Consider the following 19167-nt stretch of genomic DNA (forward strand, 5'->3'; position numbering starts at 1 on the left):
TGTCATAGAGCAAAACCATTTTCAAGGGATCTTCCATCAATAAAATCAATAGACAGCAATTTCATGCCTTCACTTATTTGTTTCTTAGAAATTGCTGCAGTAACACCGATGTCATCTAAATACTGATTATAAACTGAAAACAAAATAAAAATTCAATGCCAGGCTGTCGATGTTACTAAAGGCATGGCTGCCCTCAGTGGTAGCAGGTGTGGGGCAAACCTACCTTCACACATCCCTACTTTTTATTAAGGTAAGACTCATGGCCCTTCTTCATTTAGGTGTCAGTTGCAGAGTGGGGTGATGCACATTGTGGGCAAAAAAATATGGCACTTGGCACCTTTTCCCTGTTCATAAATATGTCCTATAATCTCAGCAGCGGGCATTTAAATTACAATCCCTACTAGAACTACAATAAGTCCACAAAAAGTGTATGTAAAAGGCTGGCCAGGCACTATATGTATACATTGATGATTAATAAATACTATATTTGCATTTAATGGACAATAATTGAGATAAAATTATAGATGGGTAAACAGGAACCAAAACACAAATCGATGGGCAGAGTTGTCAATAAATGAGGAGAATAATAAAATGAGGAGAATAATAAAATGCACCTTCTTCTAACAGACTAAATACCAAGTATCTCAAACTGTCAGTACCCATGCTGCTCACTTATTGCACTTTTTCAGTACAGGTATGGGATCCGTTATTCGGAAACCCGAAATTATAGAAAGGCCGTCTCCCATAGACTCCATGGGGCGTATTTTACTAAACGTTACCTCTTTCGACAGACTTGTGCATTGGAGTTCCTAGATCTTCTTCAGTTTTTTGTTGAAAAATTTTCTAAGTCCCAAAAAACGCTGGTGTCTTTTTTCAGAGTGATAGCCTGCAAAAGTCCGTACATTTTTTTTTGGGTAACTGGGTTCTCCCATACATTTTATAACATATGGCACATAAACTATTCAATGGGCTCATGTGTAGGGCATTATAACAACTCTATTTTCTTTATTAAGCTTCACTGGACTTGTGAAATGTAATGCATTTGCTGCAACATATACGTCCATTCAACTTTATAATTTCCCACCGTATGCAAATTATCCAATGCTAGCGCATCTTCAATTTGATTGCCGAAGTAACGCTAGCAAAAATTTAGACGCAACTTCTCATTTTAGTGAACTAGCGTTGTGTGAGTGAGTGTGAGTGAGTGAGTGAATTTTGCCTGGTGAAGTGTAGCGATGGGTGAGAAGTGCTCGCCGTCGACTTTTCGGTCTGCCCCCATATTATCCAAATAGTCAAGTTTTTTAAATTGATATCCTTTTTCTGTGCAATAATAAAACCATATCTTTTACTTGATCCAAATTAAGATATAATAAATTTTTTTAATTTTTACATGATTTAGACTCAAGGTATGAAGATCCAAATTACGGCAAGATCCATTATCCGGAAAACCCCAGGTCCCGAGCATTCTGGATGACAGGTCCCATACCTGTATTAGTATATTAAAAAGGCAATAAAGAATACACAGTAACACACACACACACACACACAGACAGAAGCAGACTCACTCAATCTCTCTTGCCCAGATTCAGAGCAGATGCAGTTTTCTCTCATTCTTACACACACAGAAACAAGCAGATTAAAACGTCACCCCCACTCAAATAGAAGCAGTCTCAAGCACACACTTTTTCAAATAGACACACACGCACACTGTGCACGCACATGTGGTCCGATGCAATTAGCAGAATGCGTCAGTTTGTGAGAGCAAGGGGGATTCTATTGGGATGTGCAGCAGGGGGTGGAAGGGGAGGGCTGGGGAGTTCAGAGAGGCCCGTGACATCATCACCTGGCTTATATAGTTGGGGAATAGTCCAGATCCTCTCATGTTCCTGAGGCACACTGAACTCTACATAGCAGCCAAGGCAGAGCCCATCCTAACAACTTTTATTTTCTACAAATATATGGACTTGGCTTGGTAAAATACCTGGAAATGGCAGGGACAAGATTTCAGCTGGTGTGTTTGATGCTTCTTGCCTTCACCTGCACTGGGATGTGCTCAGGTACTGTAATCTGCTTCCACCTCTCTCTCTCTGTCTCCCAGTCCAGGCTCAGACATGCCATGTAGCTGTACAGTTTAATTTTCTACATACATGTCTCTGGTGTGTGTGTCTGTGTTTAGGGGGGTGTAAAGGGCTACACTTGCCCCTTCCTGGAGATGCCCAGGGAAAGGGCTTCAGATCCTTTTAATACTGTTAAAACTTCTAAAGGATCCCAACAAATGCTGATTTTATGACTCAGAGCAGCAAGCAGCATGATTTTTACTACAGATATATTTTAATACATAATATATATTTTATTTGTGTGTGTGTGTATGTATGTATGTGTGTTTGAGCCTAATCGGATTAAATGTTTTCACTATTAACACTTTCCTAACTATGAGTGAGTGAAACTATTTGAGTACGTGTGTGAGACAGACAGAATGTGTTTTAGGCTGGCTCTGCTTGTTTACAGCTTTTATATACTGTATATCAAGGAATAAAGAAGTAAGTAAAGAGAATGGCTACCTGTGGTTGTTGTACCAGGGGAACATCTTACAGTTAAAGCTCCTGTTCTGTTTCAAGAAGAAATATTCTATTGTTTGAATATTTCTTCCAAAGCTATGTTATGAGTCAGTCTCCCTATTTTTACTAACCATTGATTTAGAGTTCCTGTTTGCCTGTCTTGATTTTAAAACATCTCAATAAGTGTCCACAGAAGTCACAGAATATGTAAGAATGCTAGCTTTCTAGATATAATTCATCATATAACCCATTCAAATTATTTTTTGTACCAGGGTATCCACAAAATGGACTGCTGATTTTGGGACTTATTTAGTTAGTTGACATAAGTGATGTGCATGATGATGTTTTTACAGTTGTACAATATATATAGAGCTTACACCTACAAAGTACCTGCATTTTGTACTTGTTTGATAGACCTTACAGCTCAAGGTACAGAGTGTAGCTCAGATGTTAAGTTAAGGGTATCAGATACAACCTGTGTTGACTGATGTTCATGCAGATAGTGTTGCATGCACAGACTGGTTCAAATGTTTGCACTCTGTAGCACAGGTTGTGCCTGATAGATAAATTCGCCAGACACGAAATTGCAGTGGATTTCCGTGTTTCGCCGCATGCAAATTCATTCGCGAAACTGTGGCGACTATTTGCCAGTGAAAAATCAGCCGCGTCAAAATTGGCGCCCATTGACTTCAATGCGTTGCACCCATCACTACTGATAGACATAGGCACCAGCTTTCTACATATTGTAACATGTGCCACCTCCATTTTTTTATATTGCAATATGTACTGGCACTTTTATATGTGCTATGAAGAATTGCACCTAATGGGCTTGCCAGCCACTACAATTATATATTGAATAATTAATAATACATAAATTGGTATTCAAGTGGAGACTTACTGACATATATTGTGTACATAGATTTCCTTCTCAAGAGGGACCATACCTTGCTTTTGCTGCTTTTGAGCCCCCAAATTCGTAGTTTCATACATAAATGGGGATCATTTGCTTCTTACTGCTTCCAACAGGTTTGTGGAATATGTTTTCCTGTTGACTGCAAACACTTATGGCAAGATATACTGGATTTTCTATCATCTTTGTCAATATTGGTATGGGTGCTACTGATTTTAATCATCTCTGTAGGTGAAATTTTCTAGGTCAGTGAGTTACGACCCCGGGGCCTTTTGCTTTAAGTGCTGCTGGCAATAGTGCAGTGAAATATCACTTCCCAAGGATCTAACACATTATTTAAACCTGTGTCCCATGTATCACTCGGATCAAGCCTCTTTTAGCAGTTATATCCTGTTTATCTTACTATTTAAATGGTCTTTGTAATCAGCACCCCAGTTACAAAATGTATATAAATGGTGGGATCCTTACAGGGCTTTCCAAGCAATTTATACCCAGTTATCACAAACAGTCTAGGAAATCAATATTGTACCGGGGCAATTTTTTTTCATTAGTAACCCCTCTCCTGGAAGATTTCCTATGCATTCCCATGATTATGTTGCTGCTATATTAATACAAGCTTCAGAAGTTCATTATTCTTTACAGTAATATCAGTCCCATCGGGCTTTCATGGACGTTTTTTTTTTTGCAAAGCTTCTTTTCTGCTTACACTTTTTGTTCTTAGCTTGTGTGCTTAATCTAAGGACAATGAATAAATTCAAGTGTCATCAAAACGGCAAAGCTATGAACCAAGAAATTAGATTTGAAATGAGAGTTTCTGGTCCTGTTGCATGTCACAGAGACACACATACCTACATGTGATTTTACTGTGCCTCTATTTAAAGGTAATATATTATAGAATAACTGACATATCATATGACATTAGATACATTCATTGATTAAGGTCTTGTATACTATACCTTAATGTTATCTGTTCAACATCAAAAAAGTGTTAACCATTTATTACTTGCACTCAGACATCTGTTTTTTATTTTTATTAGTGCATATAGTAACATATTACATTATTTGTTTTACTTTAACCCCAATGCCTTTACCTTCATAATGTATTTTTCCTTCTCATACTGTATCTATCAATAAGCCATTAGCATTTGATAGATATGGAACAATCACTGCACCATGGGGTATGTTATTACACATACAATCACAATGAAAGGCAAATAATAAGTAAATAATAAGGATCAGCATATAAATGGATGTAGCAGTTGTATGAAGGGATAATATAACACTGGGGTATGAGTTAAGCAAATATTAAAATATGTTCATGCAGTTATTTATTATGGTAGGAAGGGAAGCTATTGGTTGTGGACGGGGTGAGAGATAGAAGCAGTATGATGGTGCATCCTTATAACATTCACAAACTAGTAGGATGAAACCATTAATGAAATGTTCACCTTTTCACTCATAATATCAGTGTTGTAAAGTAACTTAATAAATAATGCTAAAAGTGTTTCTAGCTGCAGGGTGAAGTAAATTAAAATAGGCTGGAGCCTTAAGTATAGATTTCCATTGCCCCGCATGTTGTTAATGTGCATGTAACATATTCACAGAACATTGATTCAGTGCAAAAGCACTTTCCAAATTATGCATGACCCAATACCCATGCAGATTGATTTTGTATGGGCTTTAAATGTATAAAAATGTTGAGTTTAACAGCAGGCAATCAGGCAATTAAACATAAATAGCACCACCCCGTTCCAGCTTGTACATTATAGATAAACACTTGATATAATGTGGATAGGTTTCTCATAATGTATTAAAATTAGAAAACAGATGGCATATTTAGATATTTACTTGCAGTAATAAATGCAGTTTAGTCCTTAGCCTTTGTACTTTTATACGTGTGTGTTTTAGGGCAATGGTGTTTCGTTTGTGTACTGTTTCACGAAGTGCAAATATTCAGTTACAACGAATAATATCATTTATATATCTGGGGACACTCATATTGATTAATCTTCTTAACTTTGAAGGATTAGATTCTTAAAAATATATTTTTTTATGCTTTTACCAACTGAAATATGCAGTAGTTCATCTTAGTCCTGCACTGTATGCATGTCTATATCTGCACTCATGTGCACCGTTACCAACCTTGCAGTACAGTTACCTATACTGTCATAATAAACACATATATCAGCAAGATGGAAACAAAATAGAAATCGCAACTTCTTAAATTTGAAAATAAAATAATGAATATAATATAAATATAATCTATATAATAAGAGAGAAGCTCAGTTCAACTTTACATTGAACATCTCAGAATATAAAGACTTTGAAATGACATCTGAGGCTAAACTGGTATATAAGTGAGTAAACTTATATAATTATTCTCTCAATAAATCTGATTACAATGTATTTTAAACACACACACAAGCTTTAATTTGAATGTTTAATTGAATGTATGCTTTACTCCCCCCCCAAAAGAAAACCCCAAAGCAAACATAAATAAATCTGTTTTCATTAATACATAGTCAGATATGTTTCTCAGTCCAGCATTTATATAAACAAACATTGGCTTGGCCAGTACAATGTGGACATCATCCAGTATTTAGCCACACGTCTTTTTTTGCAGTATGAAAAGATAATATTAATTTATTGTTTTTCATGGTGCAGATTCAGAAGAGGATATGAAAGCTCTAGAAACAGACGTTCTGAGCAATATATACTCATCCAAGGTGAGTGTCTGCTCTACATTCAATTGTACTGTAAATGCACTAATATGTATACAGGTTATCCAGAAAGCTATGGACCTGGAGTTTTCCAGACAATAGATCTTTCTGTATTTTGGATCTCCATACTTTAAGTCTACCAGAAAATCATGTAAACATTAAATAAACCCAATAGGCTGCTTTGTACATGCTGTGCTTTTGCTGTATGACTGTTTATGTTTGTACTTCTTGCCTAACAGAGTCCATTTTCCATTCATAAACATTATACAATAATGGAAAAACTATAAATATAATGCTAAAAAACAAATTGATCTGTTTAATTATCAGAAAGAATACCTCTACCAAGGTTAGAGTATCCCCCATTCGTGTCTATGTCTGAATATCCAAAAAAGAAATGTTATGTGCACATAATAAATTCAGCTGTCATAGCTAACCTTGTTATATGCTACAGAGAATATGAATATATTCTCTGGACTAATATCCATAAAGTCTGAAATTCTTTGGAAAAGAGTAAAGGTACAATTAGGGGGTTATTTACTAAACTCTGATTGCAAAAATCACGAAAAATTCATGATTTGTTTTTTATAAAATCGGACTTTTAAAAAATCACATATTTTTCAGAATTTATTAAACCCCGAAGATGGAAAAGTCTGAATCTGAAAATCCAGCATCTCAGACCTGTCAAGGTTGCATATAAGTCAATGGGAGAAGTCCCAATGATTTTTTGCTGTGCTATGGGTTTCATGCAATACCCCGAAGTTTTCTGAGTTTTCAGCCAAAAATCTGAGTTTGGGGTGAAAATCAGATTTTTTCCCACAAAGCAAATTTTCAGGAAAATTTTATAATAAATAAGTGCAGAGTTTGTAGCAGAAAAATATTGAGATTAATTCAGACTTTGATAAATAACCCCCATGAAGTAGAAGGGAAATAAAGGGTGAAAAGAGGCAGGGACGGTTTAAGGCTATGTCAGTAAAGGGAGGTGGAAATTAAAAAAGTAGAAAGGGGAAACATTAATTTAAATTATGATAAAAAAGAGATATTTTGAAAATATATGTTATCTATCTATCTTTCTATTTTTGTCTCTTTATCAATTTTAGTATCTCATCTATGTAAGTAGCTGCTATTGGTTATATAGAACAAGCAATTGTTCAAGATGAGACCTTTTCCATTTAAATATAGGGGTTAAAATGTGTAAATCCTATTTATTTTTAAACACCAACAGAAATGTTATGTGCACATAATAAATTCAGCTGTCATAGCTAACCTTGTTATATGCTACAGAGAATATGAATATATTCTCTGGACTAATATCCATAAAGTCTGAAATTCTTTGGAAAAGAGTAAAGGTACAATTAGGGGGTTATTTACTAAACTCTGATTGCAAAAATCACGAAAAATTCATGATTTGTTTTTTATAAAATCGGACTTTTAAAAAATCACATATTTTTCAGAATTTATTAAACCCCGAAGATGGAAAAGTCTGAATCTGAAAATCCAGCATCTCAGACCTGTCAAGGTTGCATATAAGTCAATGGGAGAAGTCCCAATGATTTTTTGCTGTGCTATGGGTTTCATGCAATACCCCGAAGTTTTCTGAGTTTTCAGCCAAAAATCTGAGTTTGGGGTGAAAATCAGATTTTTTCCCACAAAGCAAATTTTCAGGAAAATTTTATAATAAATAAGTGCAGAGTTTGTAGCAGAAAAATATTGAGATTAATTCAGACTTTGATAAATAACCCCCATGAAGTAGAAGGGAAATAAAGGGTGAAAAGAGGCAGGGACGGTTTAAGGCTATGTCAGTAAAGGGAGGTGGAAATTAAAAAAGTAGAAAGGGGAAACATTAATTTAAATTATGATAAAAAAGAGATATTTTGAAAATATATGTTATCTATCTATCTTTCTATTTTTGTCTCTTTATCAATTTTAGTATCTCATCTATGTAAGTAGCTGCTATTGGTTATATAGAACAAGCAATTGTTCAAGATGAGACCTTTTCCATTTAAATATAGGGGTTAAAATGTGTAAATCCTATTTATTTTTAAACACCAAGCAGTTCTGGCAGGGGCACATTTACTAAGGGTCGAATATCGAGGGTTAATTAACCATCAAACTAAAATCCTTCGACTTCAAATATCGAAGTTGAAGGATTTACCGCATTTAGTTCGATCAAACGATTAAATCCATCGATCTAACAATTTTCCTTCGATCAGAAATTGCTAGGAAAGCTTATGGGGAAGGTCCCCATAGGCTAACATTGGTGCTCAGTAGGTTTTAGGTGGTGAAGTAGGTGGTCGAAGTTTTTTTTTATAGAGACAGTACTTCGACTATCGAATGGTCGAATAGTCGAATGATTTTTAGTTCGAATCGTTCGATTCGAAGTCGAAGTCGTAGTCGAAGGTTGAAGTAGCCAATTCGATGGTCGAAGTAGCCAAAAAAAACCTTTGAAATTTGAAGTATTTTTCATTCTAATCCTTCACTCGAGCTAAGTAAATGTGCCCCTTAAAGTATCATTGAGAAATCTTTAATAGGTGTATTTTATTGCATTATGGAACAGGTCATGTATCATTTGCTTGGCTGACTGGCTATATATACATGTTTTAAAGGAAATGTATTAACCCTAGTACCAACAAAAAAACATTTCTACTTATATAAAGCCAAATTCCATGATAATAGGTTAGCTGGGGATATAGTATATCAATCAAGAATGTCTTTTAAACTAAGGTTTTGTTGCTAATATCAGTGATTGTTAATGACCAAACAATAGCTGAAATTAGACAGCTTCAGAACAGAAAAGTAATTTAAAAGGAAACCCAAACACTAAAGAAGTGATGCAAATTCAAATATTCTGTCATTGCCAACAATATTCTAAAATTTAATGTCACCATGAACGAACCCTATGAGATTGATTTTCCACAATTGTTACAGTATATGTAATAAGTTTCCTTACATGCAGATTAGATAATGCTAAAAGCTTCATTTACAAGGTACAATAAGGCATTCAAAATGGCTCCCTATTCCTGATTACAATAAGGAGTACAATTAGGAAATTACCCTTTTCAAAAGACAGCAATCCATAATTCTTGGGTTCAGTGGTGAGCTTAGAAGTTTCTACTCAGGAGACAATACCAATGGGCTTTTTCACAAAGTAAAAATGATAAAAATGGAGAAAGTTGTTAAAAATTGGAGGAGGAAATTGGCATGCAAAATAATTGGCAGAAAAAGATGAAGAAGACATGAGAAAGAAGTTAAAGTAAGAGGCGGTAGCAGAGAGATCAAGAAGTCATAAAAAACAAAGGGTGAAGTGGAGCAGAGGTGGAACTGGGAAACAAACTGAAAGTAACAAGTAAAACATGAGGAGAAAATAAATATTAGAATGAAGAAATGAATACTGGTAAAGATAAAAATATGTAGAGGGAAGAGAAAACAAAGTAGTAAAGGTTATTTTATAGGCCCAGTGTCTTTTTGATTAGTAAAGTACAAGTAACACCAGGAAATTAAAATGCTCTAAAAGCATTCACACATAAATGGGGCAAATTTATCTAGGGTCGAATATCAATATTCGACTGCCGAATTGAAAACATTCGACTTCCAATATTGAAGTCGGAGGATTTAGCGCATTTCCTACGATCGTACGATCGAAGGATTTTAATCCATCGATCGAAGGATTTTCCTTCGATCAGAAAATTGTTAGGAAGCCTATGGGGACCTTCCCCATAGGCTAACATTGGCCTCAGTAGGTTTTACTTGCCGAAGTAGGGGGTCGAAGTATTTTTTAAAGAGACAGTACTTCGACTATCGAACGGTCGAATAGTCGAACGATTTTTAGTTTGAATCGTTCGAAGTCGAAGTCGAAGGTCGAAGTAGCCTATTCGATGGTCGAAGTAGCCAAATTCGACCATTCGAAATTCGAAGGTTTTTTCCTTCTATTCCTTTACTCGAGCTAAGTAAATGGGCACGGTAGGGAAAGAAAGCGGCACCATTCCTTGAAAGTGTGATATTTGCATATGGGTATATTTCATTCTTTGTATGGCATTCAGGGAGAAATAATAAATATATAGAGTAAGCAATAGTAGATAGAAAATAGATAAAAATGTATACATTAGCTAACTCTACAATAAACAGACCAGATGGGCTTAGATTGGTGTTTGGACAACATATAAAAGATGGCTGAACAAAGCAGAACTGATGACAAACACACTGCCATAAAAACCAGTACAGGTATGGGACCTGTTATCCAGAAAGCTCAGATCCTGGGGTTTTCTGGATAAGTGATATTTCCTTAATTTGGATCTCCATTAAACCCAATAGTATTGAATTGCCTCAGGAAAGGATTAATCAAATCTTAATTAGGATCAAGTACAAGGTACTGTTTTATTATTACAGAGAAAAGGGAAATCAATTTTAACTATTTAATTAAAATGGATGAGAGATGGTCCTCCAGTAATTTGTAGCTTTCTGGATAATGGATTTCACATAAGGATTCCATACTTGTACTGCTGATAAAAATAAACAGCATGAAAAACATGTCAAGCTAAAGTAACATTTTAATCTTAACAATTATCTTTTTTGTGTTTTAGTAGTTTTGGACTATTTGTATCTTTAGTGCATTGTTACATGCCTTTCATTGTTTCATGCATGCTTCTAATAACATTCGTTTTTTGATCATTTATTTTCCAGCCAGATAGGATAAGGCAGATTTTATTAGTTTAGTTTACAATGACTACAATGACAATCTTTCTTAGTATTTAATTGATCTTACAAGATAAGAGAGATGTTGTTTATGTTTTGAATAAAACATTGCAGTGTGGGCTCTGCAACATTTTTTAAGCAGTGATTTGTGGTTGGTTTACAGCCCTAACATTGCAATTTAGAATCTTGTGCACCGGTGTTGCAGCTGAATCAGTGTTGCAGATGAATCCCACAATTAATGTATATTTCTGTTAAACACCAGCCAGTGGTCATGTCTGTAATTATCATAATGCAAGTCTTTAGCCTTCAGTTTTACTATTACTCTGTTGTTTCATAGCCCTGTCCGGTATTTCAACTGCACAGCTTTTGTAAAAAGACCAATTTTGCCTTAATGGAAAGTAACACAGTGCTACGCAATATGTTGGCGCTATATAAATACATGTTAATAATAATAATTACTGAATGCCTGGCATGTGCACCAGATGTGACTTAGTCAAGGCACTATCTGGCCAGCACTAGCAATGAAAGCTAAAAACAATGCATTATTTACTTGTATAATGGTTAAAGGTTAACTTTTCACAACAAAATTATTTCCTAGAAGTCATTATGTTTTGTTTATTTCATATAAGGGAAAAAAACTGATTTCAACCTGAATAAAAATCAGTTTTTTTTACAAAGATATTACAGGTATAGTATGCAGTATCTGGAATGCATGGGACCTGCCTTAACATTACAGAGATTTCTGAATATTTATTTAGGTTTCAAGACAACTCATTCAAAACCTGTATAAATGAACACGTTTATAACTTAAACAGCTGCAGATGCATCATATAGCACAAATACTTGTGAGGGGACATGATTATTTTTTACAAGTATATTAAATGGCATAAGAGACTGATAGTGGGAGATCTTTTTCCCATGGAAAATATCAATGCACCAGGAGCCACCACTTTAGACTAGAGGAACTGAACTTTCATTTGAAGCAGCAAAGGTGGCTCTTTATGTTGAGGTCAGTGAGGTTGTGGAATGCACTGCTGGGTGATGTTGTGATGGCTGATTCTGTTAATGCCTTTAAGAGCTTGGATGGTTTCTTGAACCCTCCTCCAGTACAAGGAGATATCCAGGGACACCGAGGTGTAGTCCCACAACTCTTTCATTTGCTGCTCCCCTGAAGCCTTATCAAACTGCTACCTGTAGCTGGGCAGCTGCAAAACACTCAATGGAGCATGGAATGGTGTATGGAATGAAGGGCCCATCCTGCTCTCCTCCATTCACTCCAGGGACCCATTTATCTGCCTTTTCTTGAGCCTGTACACAAACACAGCCATGCTTGCTACAGCAACATACATTCTACCTGAAGTTTAACAGTTTAGCAGTCTACCACTCGTGAAAAAAAATGTAACCATGGTCATTTCAAACACAGCTCTTATATATATATATTGTACATTTGCATTATTTGGAGGGGTTGAACTTGATGGACTTTGGCCTTTTTTATTCCAACTTAATTATGTATTACAGGTATAGGACCTGTTATCCAGAATGCTCAGGACCTGGGGTATTCCGAATAACGGATCTTTCCGTAATTTAGATCTTCATACCTTAAGTCTAGTAGGAAATCATGTAAACATTAAATAAACCCAATAGGCTGGTCCTGTTTCCAATATGGATTAATTATATGTTAGTTGGGATCAAGTACAAGCTACAGTTTTATTATTACAGAGAAAAAGGAAATCATTTTTAAAAATTTGGATTATTTGATTATAATGGAGTCTTTCCATAATTCGGAGCTTTCTGGATAACAGGTTTCCGGATAACAGATCCCATGTCTGTATATAATATTTTCTGATCAGTGTACAGACTAACATTTGTGCTACATTCCGTTTCTACAAATTCTCCAAGGTAGTGGTAGCTCCAGGGTTCCCATAGCAGCCTGCATCAATTGACGCAACATACTTATAGCTAAAAATTACATCGAATTTGCATTAAAGCGCATGTGCATATAGTGCATATAAAGTGTGCATATTTAATTGCATCAAACATAATTACGTCAGGCCACAATTATGTTGGAATTATGGGGAAAATTGTGTTTTAAATCATGGATAAAATCATGGAAACTTACTCTTAATTTTGCAAACTGCACTTGTGTTGGTAGAATAAACCTTATGTCTATGCTATTGAGCTACAGAAAACACTAAACTGTAATGCATGATTCACAAGTAACTTGTCCTTATTATTTCATATAACTTCTTAAGATTTTTAAGCTTTGAGCCCAAAAGCAAACATTACTGTTATTACATCACCATGTTGGGAGCCACAGACAGTTAAAAAAAAGCATTTTTATGCAGCCATAAACAAGTATTGGCTTGAAGGAATCAGCTTGAATTAAAAAAAAAAAAACAGTTCAACATATTCATCAAACATTTACTACAAGTTCAGTACATGGCAAAGATGGTTAAACTTTTTAAAGCAATGTATTAATATAACTATAAAAGCCTATTTAGTTTAATTAACAGTTGCAAAAGTGACCACCTGCCTCCCCCGGTGCCCAGTTATTCAATGGGGAAAAGTGCTAATAGCCTTAAGCTGGCCATACACAGAGAGATCTGCTTGTTCTGCTGATCTCTCCCCGAAATGCCCACATTGAGGTGGGCGATATTGGGCTGATCCAAACATGGGCCCAAGGACCCAATGATCGTTTCAGAATGGAATGGGACCACATCAACGTACAGTGGCTGCAATTCAACGGGATTTTTTACCCTGCCTGATCGACATCTAGCCGACTTTCAGGCAGAAATCTATGGGGAAGCCCGTCGGTGGGCTCCAGGCTCGGTCTGTCTGCAGCTTTTATCGGCCCGTGTATGGGGGCCTTTAAACATGCTTCCTTGTCCTCCAAGTAACTGTGACTTTAAACCAATCCCTTAAGCTTTCTAATGTGTACTCTCTTAACTCTCTTTCCAGACCACAGTGATCCTAGATCATGCCTGAAACTAATTTTTAGATCACTGTAGGATTTGAGTAAATAAGAGAATTAATTATCTGTGAGTGACTGAGAAAACAAAGTTGAATACAACATTAAATGATGCATTTAGCATTAGAATCCTGCTAACACTTCCTGTTTTATAAATACAGGTATGGGCCCTGTTATCTAGAATGTTCAGGACCCGGAGTCTTTTTGTAATTTGGGTCTCCATACTTTTATGTCTACTAAAAATATTTGAAACATTAATTAAATCCAATAGGATTGTTTTGTCTTCATTAAGAATCATTACATCTTAGTTGGGATCAAGTACAAGTTAGTTTTATTATTACAGTGAAAAAAGAATACATTTTTAAAAATTTGAAATATTTAATTTAAATTAAGTCTATAGGAGAAGTTCTTTCCATCATTTCGGAGCTTTCAAGGTAATAGGTTTCCAGATAGCAGATCCTATACCTGTATATACAATTATATATATATATAGTATTTTTACAAATAATATTCCTTTCATTCTCTTCAAATATCCTGCCTCACTTTACTGGGATTAAAATTAAATTGTCTGTCTGTCTGGAATAAACCCCCCTTCAATCTTAAAACAAACAGTAGCCAAAAGCAAAGACCATATTAAAACATTTCTGTATATCTACAAAAAGAGAGAGAACAGATTATGACAGATTATGGAAATCATTACCAGCAGTGGACATGACCAATAGTGCACATCCAATTAAAGCAGATGCTTTATAGTTTTGAGGCAGTGAACCCATGTAGAGATGACAATTGTAATAAGATAATAAGAAGTATGTATAGGAAAGCTGACATCCATCACATAACCACCACAAGAATACATTTTGTGTTTTTCTTCTGATATGAGCTTGCTATTAGGTCATCATTTATTTGGCTTTCAAAAAAATAATACATTTGCCTGGAGCAACTGCATATACTTTGCTGTTTTTTTTTAGTACAGGACAAACAACCAAAGTAAAATATACTCTTATAAGTGTGTGTGTGATTTGTCTTTCTATTATTTATAGTCCACAACAAGTTACTGAATAAATGTGGATAACACAAATACAAAAAGTGTTCCTGGCTGCTGGGATTTCATCATGCACATTAGTAGCTTTGTCAGTGGAAAAAGCAGACAAGAAAAAAACAAGAGAACAAGAAAAATTGGAAAGAAAGGAAACTGAAAAAGGGAAAAAAAAATTTGAACTACAATATTTCTCTGTGTTAATAAAAGGTTTAAGCAACAATTCAGTAATGTGTATCCTATGACACAACTTTTGTAAGATCACACTTATGAACAAAGCTTGTTGCAATCTGCAATTTATGGATAGTCACTGGAGATGCACATAAACATATGAAGATTCCCAGGGCATCTTTCAGGCAATGATGCAGACACAGTCCCACCCTCTTACTTGACTGCCATCCGGTAGGTGCAGGATGAAAAGGAACCCTCTACTTTCTACTTTTTTGCACCATAAAGCCCTGTGTAGGGCGGTTAGTGGATATTTACTATTTTGTACCCAGCACCCAGGCATTGATGAGCGGTTTGTGTGTGCATCAGCATACTATGTGGATATACTGTATATATTTAAAAAAATAATTATAGCATCTGCTACTTCTACATAGAAAAAAGGGCAGGGTTTAACTATAATCTGGGAACTGTGTGAACTTTTGCTGAAATTGTAAAATAAGGCACTTGTATCCCAAAGTACCCCCAAAATGTATATAATTTTAAAATCTACATTCCTTTTATATTTAGCGGAGCCTCTCTTGTGCTTTCAGTTCTAGCTGTGCTGTGTATTAGGCAACACATGAATAATATACACAAAGTACAAAGAATTGACCATATATGCTGTAGGTGTCCCCAAACCCACCAACTAACTTGTACAATATTTAGACACAAGTTAGGGAGAGTAAGGTGGTGCAACCTGTATTGGGACCCTGTCCTTACCTCCTGCCAAAACTGTTTATCTCTGCATTTTATTGTATTCACCCAGATGTACTGGATTGTAAACATGTTATGGCATTTATTTTAGGTGAATAAAAACTTAAAAACTTAAGACCTATTCACCCAGATGTACCGGATTGTAAACATGTTATGGCATTTATTTTAGGTGAATAAAGCAAGACTCTCATATTGGAAAATGACTCTTCTAAATGTGTGTGGTATAATAAACAATTTAAATAACCAAGCTGAAGAACCAGAAGAAAATGGTGAAGATGAGCTTCTTTTAAGAAAACAATACCCTATGGATGGTTTCAATTTGGAAGCAATGCTGACAATAGTCCAACTTCAGAAGATTTGCCAAAGCAGAGTCCTGCAGCACTGGGAGGTATGGTACATTAGCTTAGATTTATTCATGAGAGAGGGGGAGCGATTTAAGACTGCTCAAGCCTTTTGGCTCAAACAGTCATTAAGGAAAACCTTTTTGAGTTAAAAAACTCACTCTGGGTTTCCAGGTAAAAAAAAAAACCTCATTAGGTCTTTTTCCCCAAGCGGTATTCTGTGTCACTAGAAGAGGATAAATAGTAGATAAAAAAACAATGTCCCTTTTAATACAATTGAAAGACTAAAAGCCTAATTTATTAAAATGGAACGAAGAGTAAAAGAGGTAAAACCCACCAAGTTTTTTATACTGTGCCTCTTGCACTATCAATTTTGCTTGCTTGCTGAGATTTTCTCTATATGTAGCACTGCCTGTAATTCCAGTGCTACGTATAGTAGAAGATGGTCAGCATTTAGACATCTCCCAGAGGCACCCCCTCGCACACTCCTATGTTGCATATAACCTATATTAACAAATTGCCACCTTCTAGCATGGAAAATAAATTCTAAACCTAAAATGGTTGGTAAGATTTTATAGTTAATTATCAATTGGTGATAAGTAGGCCCTAATATGTACATATGCTACCAAAATACAGTCATAAAAAATGTATCTGCCTTAGCTACACCTAATATACTGTGTGCTCCACTCAATCCCACTGTGCATAAAATTGCCATATGTGTATCCTCCCAAGGCAGTTCAAACCATATGGCAATTTCACACAGTAACAGTTCTTGTTCAGAAAAGTGGGAGAATGGCCAACATGCAAATCAGGGATAAATAAAAAGTCATACAGTAGCATATGGTTGAGCTGGGGTGAGGTGTGGGTCAAAGGGCACTTTAGTGAATTCACAGGTGAAAACTGGAGCAGCAGATTGCATTTAGATACAGCTAAAGAGAATGTACAGATAATGCATCTGTGGAAGTGACATGCTAAATCAGTTATTGTACTTACTGTCCGATCATATGCATCTATCTATGTGTAATATCTACAATCCATAGCTCTACTGTCTCCCAGTAAAGAGGCACTGGTATTGTCATAAATATCTCTTACCAATATCTCAAAAAATGTGTATATATATATATATATATATATATATATATATATATATATATATATATATATATATATATATATATATATATATACAGTATATATATATATATATATATATATATACAGTATATATATATATCCATACTGTACTTTAGAATACAGCAGTATAATAACCTTCAATGAAAGATAAATCTCTGGAAAGAGTAAACTTGTCCAGTTGCCACCAGTACCGATAGCAGAACCTCACAGCAGCCATCAGTAAGATAAGTTCATAATAATAACCAAATTAAAGTGGAAACATATACTGGTAAGCTCTTGCTATACTGTCCAAAAGTAAGTCTATGGGGGTCATTTACTTATCCCCCATGTGCAAATGCTAAAGCACACCCCTTAGTGTTTATTTAACAACAGTCACACCCCAGGGAATACTGCACTTTGCTCCTTGCAGAACATGCAAGTTAGGGGGCGGGAGGGAGTGGCAGGGGGTGCCTAGGTTCTTGGATAGAACGTTGACTCATGCAGACAGCACTCTTTTCTAAGGGCTAGCCGCAGGTCTCATCTTTAAAGATTTGGGTAAAATTGCCAAAATTGGCCAAAATTCTTTGCAAATGGGTAGTTATTTGGTGGCTTTGGGAAGAGTCTACCTAGTTGCAGTTATGATCTCAATTAAAATAGCTCTCTTTCTTAACCATCTTTTACTGTTTTAGTGGTGTAAAAAAATAAACTGAATAAGATTTTTTGATATAGGGTTTCAAGGAAATTGTATTTTTGTCTTACAGTTAATGCAACCAGATTACTTAGAACCTAACAGCCCAAGCAATGAAAAGGATGAACTCATAAAGAGGAAAACACCTTATATTTTTAAAAGACAAACATATGCAAGCAAAGCAAGAAGACCCTACATACTTAAAAGAGGATCTTATTACTAAAATATATAACACATGAAAATGATGTATTTAATTTATAAGTAAATGTGATTTATGGTTATTTTGTTTACAATTAAAAATATATTTGTGTGATTAATATATTGGAAAAATATTGTCATTCATATCAAGTAAATCTGTTTTTATTCATGTTGTTTCTTAAAGGTTATTTTCCACACAGCCCCGGTCAATAGCTTCACATTGACAAATTCATTACAGTTTACAACATCTGTACAAATAAGGAATACAGGCAAAAGAAACACATTTGCTCATGATATCAAGTAGGAATAAACATTGTTCAAAGGAATTGTGACCATAGCAAGAATAGGAAAAAAAAAGCAGATATGAAATAGCTGCCAGATCTTATGCTGCAAGTAACCTTCCATTAGTCCCAGAGTTATACGATTTTTCTACTGAAATTTTAAAAAGCTGATAGGTAAGGATTGGATTTAGAGTAGAATGACAGCAAATTGCACTCACCAAGTCACATGAATAATTCCTCATGAATCCAATAGTAGTCAGGCTGTTGCTGCTTATGGATCACTGTTTATGTGAAAGAAAGCAGAGCAGGTAGTAATCCTTCTTGAAATTCTGTTGTATCTTCACTTACTTCACCAAGAATTATTTTGTGCCACATAGCAGCCTATTACACCATCACTGCATTTGGGAGCCTTTCTAGAATTGCCACTTCAGATTTAAAGAGATTTTCGAAAACGTTCCATGTGCATTCACACACACATTTTGGAAGAAACAAATCAATACAATAAACAAAAAATGGTGTGTATGTCTGCTTCTATAAATAAGTGTATATAAATGGTTTATCAAAGATATGTCACCAAGCAGTCTTATCCGAGAAACTCCCAGTCCGAAGATGACCAAAAAGTATTTATTAGGACTTGCATTGCCTAATGCGTTTCATGCCAAATGGGCACTTACTCATAGGCACGAAATGCGTTAGGCTATACATGTCCTATTAAATACTTTTTACATTTTACTATCATTTTGC

At 35.3% G+C, this 19167-nt stretch overlaps 1 protein-coding gene across 1 annotated transcript; it reads left to right on the forward strand.

Moving 5' to 3' along the window:
* Positions 1–1859: 1859 nt before the first annotated feature.
* nts.L (neurotensin L homeolog) lies at positions 1860–18311 on the forward strand. Its single transcript, XM_018252375.2, has 4 exons — positions 1860–2057; positions 6133–6194; positions 15972–16190; positions 18018–18311. Exons 1-4 carry the CDS (start codon positions 1988–1990, stop codon positions 18165–18167), a joined length of 501 nt encoding a protein of 166 aa, XP_018107864.1. The 5' UTR covers positions 1860–1987; the 3' UTR covers positions 18168–18311.
* Positions 18312–19167: the final 856 nt, after the last annotated feature.

Source organism: Xenopus laevis, chromosome 3L (assembly GCF_017654675.1).
Source record: "Xenopus laevis strain J_2021 chromosome 3L, Xenopus_laevis_v10.1, whole genome shotgun sequence".
In the NCBI taxonomy this organism is placed as follows: Eukaryota; Metazoa; Chordata; class Amphibia; order Anura; family Pipidae; genus Xenopus; species Xenopus laevis.

Coding starts and splice junctions, on each gene's coding strand:
- nts.L (XM_018252375.2), top strand. CDS start 1,988: ATGGCAGGGACAAGATTTCAGCTGGTGTGTTTGATGCTTCTTGCCTTC. Junction 6,195..15,971: donor GCAATATATACTCATCCAAG/GTGAGTGTCTGC, acceptor CATTTATTTTAG/GTGAATAAAGCAAGACTCTC. Junction 16,191..18,017: donor GAGTCCTGCAGCACTGGGAG/GTATGGTACATT, acceptor TTTGTCTTACAG/TTAATGCAACCAGATTACTT.